Here is an 11,992-nt window from a genome sequence, read left to right on the forward strand (position 1 = left end):
CCCCCCGGTGCCTCTGAACCCCCTGACTGGGCTAGGTCTCTGTCTCAGGCGGTGGAAAGCCTTACACACGTAGTGGGCCGTCTCGTGGATAGACCGCCTCTCCCGCAGGCTGCCACAATCCCTGTCGCACCCGCTGGGACTACCGTTTCTGCCGCCCCCACTGGTTCCCTGCCTCCCAGCGAATCTTCCAGGGCCCGGCATACTCAGAAACGTTCAAGGGTTGAGCGCACATCTTCTCCAGATGCTTCGCTCTCTCCGCCATGCGTGCGAGCTCAGTCAAGTCTATCCTCTCAAAGGGATACGCTTTCTGAGGGAGAACTGGCGGATTCGGACGTGGACATGGACTCAGAGCTTCCGTCCAAATTGGCGTCCGCGGTGGGGTATCTTGTCACTAGCATCCGTGATACCTTTCAGCTACACGATGACCCCCCCAGCTCTGAACAGGCCGGCGTGTCCTTTCTCCGCCCCAAACAGGCCTCCAAGGTTTTTCCCATACACGCTGATTTTTCTTCTGTGGTATCCAAGGCTTGGACTCGGCCTAACGTCCGCTTTATTACACCCAAAAAGCTGGACATTTGTTATCCCTTTCCAGCGGATTCTGTGACCACGTGGACATCCCCGCCTAAGGTTGATCCTCCCGTGGCTCGCCTGTCCAAAAGCACTACTATTCCTGTACAGGACGGATCTTCCCTCCAGTCTGTTGAGGACCGTCGTACGGAATCCCTCTCCAAGGCCATATTTACTGCCTCTGGTTCGGCCCTTAGACCGGTCTTTGCCTCCGCCTGGGTTGGCAAAGCGGTCTCTGAATGGGGTTTGCAACTGGAACGGGAGTTGGGGTCGGACGTCCCTGTTCAGGACCTCCGTTCCTTAGCCCAACTAATTGTTCAGGCCGGAAAATTCGTCTGTGAGGCCTCCCTTGATGCGGGTGCCCTCATTGCCCGTTCCTCTGCCCTGGCAGTTTCTGTCAGGAGGGAACTCTGGCTGAAGGTTTGGGCGGCGGACGCCGCTTCCAAACGCTCTTTGGCCGGCCTACCATTCACGGGTTCCCGCCTGTTCGGAACCCGTCTGGACGAACTTATATCAGAGGCCACGGGTGGGAAGAGTACTCACCTCCCCCAGTCCAGGCCAATGGGCGCCCCCCGTGGTCGCGCTGGTTCGTCCCGTTTTCGGTCCTTTCGCAAGCCCACCGGGTCTAGACCCGCGGCCAGTTCTTCTTCCTCTGGCCCAGCCCAGGATAGACGCAAGAAGCCGTTTTTTCGGACGCAACCTACCTGGCGCAAGTCCCAGCCTGCACGGGTTCCCACAGGCCAGCAGCCCTCTGCCTGAAGGTGCGCCCCCACCCACCCGGGTGGGGGGCCGCCTTCTCCTATTCAGGAACGTATGGCGGGCCCACATCTCAGACGCATGGGCGCTCGAGATTGTATCTTGCGGATACAAAATCGAATTTGCGTCCATTCCGCCAGACCGTTTCTTCCGATCCCGTCCTCCGCGAGATCCCGTACGAGTGGCCGCCTTCTTCGCGGCCATTCACTCTCTAATGGACAAGGGTGTCGTCGCCCCCGTGCCTCCGACGGAAAGGTTCAGGGGGTTCTACTCGAACCTCTTTGTGGTTCCCAAGAAGGAAGGCTCAGTGCGTCCGATCTTGGACCTAAAACGCCTGAACCGTTTTCTCCGGATGGAGTCTCTCAGGTCCGCAGTGGCCTCCCTGGAAAGAGGGGATTTCATGGCCTCAATCGACATTCAGGATGCATACCTCCACGTTCCGGTTGCTCCATGTCATCACCGCTTCCTGCGCTTCGCGGTGGGGGACGATCACTTCCAATTCGTCGCCCTTCCCTTTGGTCTGGCGACGGCTCCTCGAGTGTTCACCAAGGTCCTGGCCCCTGTCTTGGCCCTTCTACGTTCAAGAAGTGTTTTTCTTCTCCCATACTTGGACGACATCCTGGTCAAGGCACCCTCCTTCTCTCAGACATCCCGCAGTGTGGAACTCACTCTGGAGACCCTGACGCGGTTCGGTTGGATTATCAACCACCCCAAATCTTCCCTTACCCCCTCCAGACGGCTGATCTTCCTGGGGATGCTCCTGGATACAGAGTTGGCGGAGGTCCGCCTTCCGTCGGACAAGCGTCTGGCCCTTCGCGGGTCGGTTCGCAGTCTCCTCCGTCATCACCGCCCTTCCCTCAGATCCAGCATGCGGTTGTTGGGAAAGATGGTTGCCTGTTTCGAAGCGGTGCCGTTCGCACAATTCCGATCCCGCACCTTTCAGAGGGCAATTCTGTCGGCCTGGGACAAATCACCGAGGAGTCTGGACAGGACCTTTCTTCTGCCTCCCCTGGCTCGGGCTTCCCTCGGCTGGTGGTTGCATATCCCTCTAAGGGGGAAGTCCTTCCTTCCACTGAACTGGCTGGTGATTACCACAGATGCCAGCTTACGGGGGTGGGGGGGGGTTTTCCCTCCCCGGTCCGTCCAGGGCATTTGGTCTCTATCGGAGTCCAGACTTCCAATCAATATTCTGGAACTGAGGGCGATTCTTCTGTCCCTCAGATACTGGACCCATCTGCTGAGGGGCCACCCTGTTCGGATCCAATCGGACAATGCCACGGCTGTGGCATACATAAACCATCAGGGAGGCACTCGCAGCGCTGCAGCGATGCAAGAGGTGACCCTCATTCTCCTCTGGGCGGAGACGCACGTGCCGGCCTTATCTGCGATTTACATCCCGGGGGTGGACAACTGGGCGGCGGATTTCCTCAGCCGGTCCACCATCGACCCGGGAGAATGGTCCCTGCACCCAGAGGTGTTCGAAGCCCTTTGTCTTCGCTGGGGTCGCCCCGACGTGGACCTCATGGCCTCCAAATTCAACCACAAGGTCCCCCTATACCTGGCCAGGGCACGGGACCCGAAGGCATACGGCGCCGACGCGCTCGTCCTTCCATGGCGCGAATTCTCCCTTCTGTACGTCTTTCCTCCTTTTCCCCTCCTGCCACGGGTTCTTCGGAGGATCGCGGTAGAGGGCGTCCCCGCGATTCTAATCGCCCCGGATTGGCCCCGCCGGTCTTGGTACGCCGACCTAATGTTGCTGTTGGCAGACGCACCGTGGCCACTGCCCTCCAGGGAAGACCTTCTCTCTCAGGGACCGATCTTCCACGAGCATTTAGGCTCGCTACGTTTGACGGCGTGGCTATTGAGACCGCCGTCTTAACGCGACGGGGTTTCTCCGCGGACGTAGTCCGCACCATGATCCGGGCTCGTAAGCCCGTATCCTCTAGGATCTACTATCGGGTTTGGAGGTCCTATCTGGGGTTCTGTGAGTCCCGGAGCATCCCACCTCTCCGGTTTTCTCTTCCCACAATCCTGTCCTTCCTCCAGTCGGGTCTGGACCTGGGGCTGTGCCTCAGTTCTCTGAAGGGTCAGATTTCGGCGCTGTCTATTCTTCTCCAGCGTCCCCTGGCCCCTCTAGGGCCAATTAAGACCTTCTTACAAGGGGTGGCTCACTCTGTTCCGCCGTACCGCCCTCCAGTTCCTTCCTGGGACCTGAATGTGGTGCTCTCGGCGCTCCAATCAGCCCCCTTCGAGCCTTTACGGGAGGTCTCCCTTCGCCTTCTGTCCTGCAAGGTCATCTTTCTTGTGGCCGTCACGTCTCTCCGACGGGTGTCGGAGTTAGCGGCTCTTTCTTGCTCCGAACCTTTCCTGATCTTCCACCAGGATAAGGTTGTGCTTCGGCCTGTCCCGACTTTCCTGCCAAAGGTGGTCTCCGCCTTTCACATCAATGAGGACATCGTCCTTCCGTCGCTCTGTCCCTCTCCTTCCCACCCCAGAGAACGGGAACTGCACCGTCTGGATGTGGTCAGGGCGTTGAGGATTTACTTGGAGGTCACCGGGTCCTTTCGGCGCACGGACTCCCTGTTTGTGGTTCCGGAGGGTTCGCGCAGAGGGTTGGCGGTCTCCAAGGTGGCTATTGCCCGTTTCATTAAACTGGCGGTGTCTGAGGCTTATCGAGCCAAGGGCAGACCTCCGCCTTTCGGCGTCACTGCTCATTCCACCAGAGCAGTCGGAGCTTCCTGGGCGCAGAGGCATCGGGCCTCGGCTGAACAGTTGTGCAAAGCAGCCACTTGGTCCTCTCTGCACACTTTCACAAAGTTCTATAGGGTGCATACGCATGCATCAGCGGATGCTGCTTTGGGCCGCCTGGTTTTGCAGGCAGCGGTTTCCTGATGCTCTGGTGGTGTTCCGCCTTGGGTTTGTGGTCCCTCCCTTCTTGGACTGCTCTTGAACGTCCCAAGGTCTGTGTCCCCCAAGGAAAATGGGCGAGAAAAGGAGATTTTTGTATAACTTACCAGTTAAATCTCTTTCTCGCTCTTCCTTGGGGGACACAGCACCCACCCTTCTTTTTTTGGTTACAGGGTTATGGTCTGGCGCCCCGTTGGGTTGCTGGCTGGTTGTTTCCGTTATTGGTTGTTATCCTTTCACTACTTGGACACGCAACTGGTAGCCTCTATCTCCAGGCTGAGGGTATAGCTGATGGAGGAGGGGCTTAACAGTTTTACTTAGTGTCACGCCTCCTAGGGAGCTGAGCTATACCCAAGGTCTGTGTCCCCCAAGGAAGAGCGAGAAAGAGATTTAACTGGTAAGTTATACAAAAATCTCCTTTTTCTTATATATTATATATATTTAATTTCATAGACCATAAAACATGAACATGCCACGTTCCACTGAATAGTTCTGCCATTGAGAGTATGTTCAGATGGAGGATTTTTGGCACTGGTTTTAACTCTATTTTAGTGCCGAAAACCGGGCCTAATCAGCGCTGAAACTGCTTTCCACGCTACAGTTCATGCAGCTGAGGGATTTTGCAGTTTCAAGACCATTTCAAGAATGCACATGTCAATTCTTCGCACATAACCCTCGCAGAGCCTCAGCGAGAGCCTGGTTGCGTTTATCCTCATTCAGTGGAGCTAAACCTAGAGCGGATCTGCAGAAACCACAGCACACCAGTTTCTGCTAAGGGATACTCATCAGATTTTGTCATTGACAAAATCCTCCGTGTGAACATACCCTTACTTACTGTATATAGCAGGGATCAGCAACCTTCGGCACTCCAGGTGTGTTGAAGCTACTACTCCTCCCAGCATGCACCCTTGCATGGCTGTTCTCATAACTCCCATTGAAGTGAATTGAGCATGCTAGGAGTTGTAGTTTCACAACAGAGAGAGTGCTGGAGGTTGCTAACCCCTGGCATATAATATAGCGCCACCTGTGGTCAAAGTGCATAGCAGTGTGCACATCCATCTACTGATCTGAGTGCTGCTGGTCACACAACATGCCCAGTCACTCTCTGAATAGTGAGCCTCTGTTCACAGCCAATAGCAATAGCTTTCTGCCCTGTATGGCGGTATAGAAGACTTCTTCAAGGAAGTAAGAAGGGACTATATTGTTAGTTGCCAGGGGGGAAGGAGATTCATTTTGCTTAGAGCCTGCCCCAGCTACACAAGGGAGACAAAAAAGATAAGTGTTTGTTTATGCTAGAAATGCTTTAAAATTCTTTAACATTTCCAGGAATTTGGTATAAAAATGATTTATGGCATAACCCCTTTTGGACTCATCGGTTCTTCTTTCTTCTCCTGTAGGACTGTGTACGTTCTAGCAGATGTGATGGACGAGCAGCTGAAATCTTTTTCATTTTCACCATTCCAGCCTGAAGAAGCAGACGTTGACCTGGACTTGGTATGAACATTTCCCTTTTAGAGTATCTCCACACATGGCAAACCCACACGGGATTTGTCGATATTCCGCCGCAGCAAAACTCAAACCAAATGGTATGGATTTTGTTGTGAAAATGGTACAGGTTTGCCGCAGATTCCACCTTCTACGTAGCAAAGAGTGAAATCTGTAACACATATCCACAACCTAAATTCACATTCTGCAGATTTTAAATAGAGCATGTCACGTTGCCTGCAATACTGCCACGGCTTGTGGATGACATCTCATTCGCTGATACTTATAAAGGCAGCGGACTTTCTGCATGCAATTCCACCCTGTGGCCATAGCCTTACTGTAATGTATAGAGATGATCACACTCCTGGGACACGTCAATGGAGCTGCAGTATGAGGTCTGTGTATTTTTATTTTAGGTGAAAGTGGATTTAATTGACCTTTCTGGCAAATGCTGCAGTGATTTTGACTTGCGAGCAGAGCTGGAGAAATCCTTTTTGTTGGAGCCCTCATCACCAGGTCGGACGAAAACATCTAAAGGTTTCAAACTAGGAAAGCACAAACATGAGACGTTTATTACCAGGTAAGTTTTCATTTCATATCCTGGGTGGCCAAGATGTCAGCTGGTAGATGGCAAAAGTTTATTGCATAGGTTGTACATAAATGAAGATGGCTGTCCACTTCCATGACATGTCTTAGTAAATACTTGTCCTCCACCTGCGTTATGCCATTCCTCAGTTTTTTCTCCTGGAAATGTATAAATAAAATGACTGTTTGGCCTTACCACTTCCATTTGTAACTCAGAGTATGTCCCTGCACAGTCTAACCAGGTAAGCACTAATAGAATAGCATCAAATTGTAGGGACACACCTCATTAACAAGGGAAGTTGACAAGTACAGATGGCCAGTTCGCAGTGTTCGCCCACGAACACATGCGATCTGCTGACAAGTCCGGCGAGGCACAGGTAAGTCCTTACCCGTGCCTGTGCGCGAGCCTGTCTGAAATGAAATGCGGTCTCCGGGAGCAGGCAGTTCCGAGAACAGCCCGATGAAGGCCCCCGGAGGCTGTTCTCGGAACTGCCTGCTCCCGGAGACAGCATTTCATTTCAGACAGGCTCCTGGCACAGGTCAGGACTTACCTGTGCCTCGCCGGACTTGTCAGTTAAGATGGCAGATCGCATGTGTTCACGGGCGAACACTGCGAACTGGCAATCAGTGTTGACAAGCTAATCATTCTTTTTTTCAGGAGTAATAACATAGGAACATCACAATGCAGAGTTCTTAGAAGTAATGCTCCAGAATTGTTTTATGTACTAAAACAGGATGGGTACTCATCAGATGACTTTTAGGGTACTTTCACACTTGCGTCAAAGTTTTCCGGTATTGAGTTTCGTCCTAGGGGCTCAATACCGGAAAAAAAAAAGATAAGTTTTATCCTAATGTATTCTGAATGGAGAGCAATCCGTTCAGGATGCTTTAGGATGTCTTCAGTTCAGTCCTTTTATGGTATTTGGACGGAGAAAAAAAACGCAGCATGCTGCATTTTTGTCTCCGGCCAAAAATCCTTAACATTTGCCATAATGCCATCATTTTTTTCCATTGGAATGTATTAAAATTGCTGCATTGACGGATCCGGTCTTCTGTTCTGCGCATTCGCAGACTTTTAAAAATGTAAAAATAAATAAATACCGGATCCGTTTTTCCGGATGACACCGGAGAGACGGATCCCGTATTGCAATGCCATTTGTGAGACGGATCCATCTACAAATGGTTTCCGTTTGCATACAGATTGCCAGATCCGGCCGACAGTTCCGGCTACGGAACTGCATGCCAGAATCCAGCAATGCAAGTGTGAAAGTACCCTTAGCTAGTGAGTGATTTTTTTAAATTTACTTGGTTGTCTTACTTATCACCCTCCTTTCCTTCACCAGTGGTAGGTCAGAATACATCGAACCAGCCAAAAGAGCCCACTTTGTGCCGCTGCCACGTGGGAGGGGCAGAGGAGGATTTGGACAGGCAATGCGCCCCCATGATCTCTTTAGACAAAGGAAGCAGAACACCAGCCGCCCTCCTTCCATGCACGTGGATGACTTTGTGGCTGCTGAGCGTAAGGAAGTTGTCCCTCAAGTTGGAATACCTCTGCCCAAGAGACCTCCAAAAGTTACCCAGAAGATTTCATCTCGTGGTGGATTTCTAGGAAACCGCGGTGGCAGAGGGGCATTTCATAGTCAGAGCAGGTTCTTCACTCCTCCTGCTCCTAAAGGTGGGTTGCATTTATTTAACCATCCTGTAAACTTGGCTTACTAATTATTTTGGTGCAGGTTTACACCCGGGCTGCACTGTGATATTTTTCTGTACAGTGGGTCAAAGTGACATGCATTGTGCAACCCTATCATACAGCAGGATCGCACACTTACAAGATGCTTCTTCTGGGCTTTGATCTCGAAATGTAGCTACGTAGCCCCTATATATATATATATATATGCAATAGGTAGATAGGTTTGTTTCCGTGCACCTCTCCAATTGCTCTGTGCTTGACTTGGGATAGCCTTCCACTTATCGATGTAATACAATAACGAATAGTCCAAGACACCAAAGGCTTCCACTAAAATTTCAGTATTTTATTTGTCATTATTAAGGAAAACAGCAATCCGTAGATCGCACCTCTTCCACTGGCCCATTTTGCCATAGATACTATAATCAAGGTTAGTATACATATATACTCGTCTGTTAAACACTGCATAGGGGGTCAGTCGATCAACTGATTCTCAGCGTCATAGGAATATTATTCCTTAAATATCACTTGTAAAGCATTCGTGATACTGTAAATGTATTGCTGAAAAAGCATTAACGTGGTTACACCTCAGGTTGCCAGAGTGCAAACTCGTCATTTCCATCATAGGGATCTATGAAGCTGTGAGTTCCAGCCTGACCACGGCTCTACAGTCCCATATTCATAGCATGATTTTAGTAAAGGACCGTAGAGCCATGGTCAGGCTGTGATGCAGTGAGTTTGGGTCAGACAAGCCGCAGTCAGTCCGGGAAACGTGGTCATCACGCGGACTGTTTTTCCTGGACCACACTTGTCAATGTGATATTACCCTTAGCCATGTTCGCCAGTAATGGGATGTTGCTTGCTGTAATTCTAACTCTTCCATTGCTTTTCCGTTTGTGTTTAGTTAACTACAGTCGTCGTGAAGGTGTTCGCGTCCTAAACTGGACTGCTCAGGCCGCCCCTCGAGGAACATACGTGGAAAGCAGAGGAGCGCAAAGCAACTTTGATAGGGGTCCCCTGCCTTCTCTCAGGCAGAGCTCTGTAGGTGCGTAAAACATCTTTTTAAATGTCGATCTCTATTTTCTTTATTTGGTTGATTTGTTTTAAATTCTGTTTCAATGTAATTTCTCGCCATGACTTTTACTTTGCAGAATAGTTATACCGAAAACATATGCCAAAAGGACACTCTTTTGGCATATGTTCTTGCTTCTGTGGGCACATTGTCATATACACGTGACATAAACCACATATGAATTTTTATTATGTACCTCGTTTCTGTTCTGCATCATTTTCTTGTTAGCGGAGTGCACCCAGATTGCAATGACTGTGTAGGGTCATGCCTATAGGAATACCTACACTTAGGGAGAAATTCATCAAACTATTTTTGCATAAATATAAAAAAATGTGAGACTTTTTGCACTTCTATACTACTTAACACTCTTCAGAAAAGTGAGCAGGAGGGGGCACAGGCATCCTGCGGCCCAACAACTTTATAGCGCAAATCTGCTCCAGCTCATAGGTGATGTAGAGTTGACGTTCTAGTGCACGGTGGCCCAGAGTCATACCTAGTTTAAGATTTTAAATAAAATAGCTGCATCTGACTCTAGGACAGGCGTCCTCAAACTGCGGCCCTCCAGCTGTTGTAAAACTACAACTCCCACAATGCCCTGCTGTAGGCTGATACCTGTAGGCTGTTCAGGCATGCTGGGAGTTGTAGTTTTGCAACAGCTGGAGGGCCACAGTTTGAGGATGCCTTCTCTAGGAGTTCAAGAACAGCATCCCACAGTCTCATATAGAAATACTGTTAAAGGGGTTTTCACCTAATCTGTGGAAGCAAGAGAGTCTGAGAAGTACTTGCCTTCCTGTTGCGTCGCCTTTTCCGTGATCTCTGCTGTGATCACATGACCACCCGATGGGTTGCTGGCTCTTTGACAGGATGTGCTCCCCTTTCTTCCTGTTCAGCTGCATGCACGTTATCCAGCTGAACAGGAAGATACAGGAGCACATCTGGGTGATACAGGAGCCCCATCCAGCTGAGCCCTGTTCACTTTTCTAAAAAGTATGATGTGTGGTGTAAAAGTGCAAAAATGCTGTGCGCCATTTGTGACTTTTTCATGGCACAAAAATAGTTTGATCGTTTGTGCCTATTATATGCTCTTTTAAGGAGGTTGGCTATTTTGCAAATATATGTGCAGTCTTGTACAAGTCATTGCTTGTATGCCCCTTGTATAATCGGCACAGGCAGGAAGTGCAATGGACACAATACATTGCACGGTTCTTGCCTCCATCACTCCGCAATTGTTTAAGTGCTCCCCACTTGCGCAGAGCAAGTTAGAGATTAAGCAGGGGAAGACAATGCGGACAGCCCCTTTAATATTCTAACTTAAGGGGGCTGTTTCTTGAAGGAACGTGCACTTTATTAAGGCACAAGGATGGGGTTTTCAGATGAGAGAGCCACTAAGAAAGAACTGCTCTTGCTCAGGAGGACTCTGCCCGATCACATACTGTATGGTTGCTCATTTATTTGAATTGCTGGTTTCCATTCATAAGAGTCATGGCTGATATGATAGAGCCGATGGACCCCTCTGACTTATGGGCCGTGTGTCAGATTTCGTTGGGAGTTCCTGTCATCTTTAAAGAATAGTTGTGCACTCTGTCCTATTCTCTGTCAAAACAACTGGATCCCCATATCGGAAACCTACAAAAATTTGAAAAAAGCTTGTGTCGGAGCCTGCCCATCGTCTACATCTGCTCAGAACATTTTCTATGATTTTCCTCCTTTTCTAAGATTAACGTCGACTTCATTTTTGCTTTCACACTGAACATTATTGTATGCCTTTTATTAGGATACCGTCCAAACCCTCGTGACCGAGCTGCCAGGGGCCGCGGTGGTGGTCTTGGACCATCTTGGACTAATGCTGCAGGCGGTGGAAATGCGTCACGTGGTAAATTCCTGGGGGGAAATGGCAGCAGAGGAGGACGTCACGTACGTTCCTTTACCAGATAGGAGCACTGCTGGACATGTTATATATGTGAATATTTGGAAAGACTGGAAAGTGACACAGCACTGAAGGACCAATGGACAACCTGGTGTGATACTGCCGCACCGTCTAGTATTGGGCCTGATAGTAAATGTATTTTGATACACATGTTCCAAGTCAAAGTGCAAAACATTTTATTTTTATGTACAGTATAGTAATTTTTTGTGTTTTGTCTTATTTCTTTGGTTCATTATTATTATTTTTTTTTTTTTTAAATAAACTGATGAAGTATCAGATTTTGTCTCTGATAAGCTTCTATTAACTATATGAATATGTGCACTTTTTTTTTCAAACTGTTGGACGGTACCTATTAGAAAAAAATCTGGTATTCTTTAAGAAAAACATACAATTTGGATAGGGAAGCAATGTAAACTAATTCATTAATGCATTTTTGTCAACCATTTATAATCTGCTTGGGCTAACACACACACACTGTTCCTTATAGACCTCATTAATGGCTGTATACATAGGCTTAAGAGTGCTAAACCAGGAAGAGAAAGCTTGACTTAAAGCGGTTTTACAACTTTTTCATACTGATGACCTATCCTCTGGGTAGGTTTATGTATTTCATCGCTGTTTTTCGTTCTGTATTCACGCTGCAAACCCTTCAGAAGTTCCATCAGCTCTCGCTTCTCCAGGTTTGCCTGCTCCAGGTCCTGCCGATGATGTCTTTCTGAAGTCGTCAAAGTCTGCACATCTGATAGGAGCCGAGACATCTGACCCTGACAGAATAATCCAAGTCAGGAAGGGTTTACAATCGTAGTCATAATAGTAATTAAAATCTACATATAGACCTTAAACTAAGTGCCCATCTGCTGATAAAATGCCCTTTTAGGTCCAATGTCACATACACAACTCGCTTCACGTGTCTTGGATGAGACTAGGGGAGGTTACTCAGCTTTCCACATTCACTCTTAGGCTACTTTCACACTTGCTGCAGGACGGATCCAACAGGCTGTTCACC

The 11,992-nt window shown here is 49.2% G+C and overlaps 1 protein-coding gene across 2 annotated transcripts in view; it reads left to right on the top strand.

Moving 5' to 3' along the window:
• Positions 1 to 11,295, top strand: part of VIRMA (vir like m6A methyltransferase associated) — a 36,419-nt gene extending 25,124 nt beyond the window's left edge. The window contains exons 20-25 of one of the 2 annotated variants that reach the window (XM_044293965.1): positions 5,628 to 5,724; positions 6,132 to 6,295; positions 7,644 to 7,975; positions 8,352 to 8,417; positions 8,892 to 9,032; positions 10,834 to 11,295. In XM_044293965.1, the coding sequence (XP_044149900.1) occupies positions 5,628 to 5,724; positions 6,132 to 6,295; positions 7,644 to 7,975; positions 8,352 to 8,417; positions 8,892 to 9,032; positions 10,834 to 10,994 (961 nt within the window). In that variant the 3' untranslated portion in view covers positions 10,995 to 11,295. The remainder of the gene's footprint in view (positions 1 to 5,627; positions 5,725 to 6,131; positions 6,296 to 7,643; positions 7,976 to 8,351; positions 8,418 to 8,891; positions 9,033 to 10,833) is intronic. The other variant, XM_044293966.1, reaches the window with a different exon arrangement.
• The last annotated feature ends 697 nt before the right edge of the window (positions 11,296 to 11,992 follow it).

Source organism: Bufo gargarizans, chromosome 5 (assembly GCF_014858855.1).
Source record: "Bufo gargarizans isolate SCDJY-AF-19 chromosome 5, ASM1485885v1, whole genome shotgun sequence".
Lineage (NCBI taxonomy): Eukaryota > Metazoa > Chordata > Amphibia > Anura > Bufonidae > Bufo > Bufo gargarizans.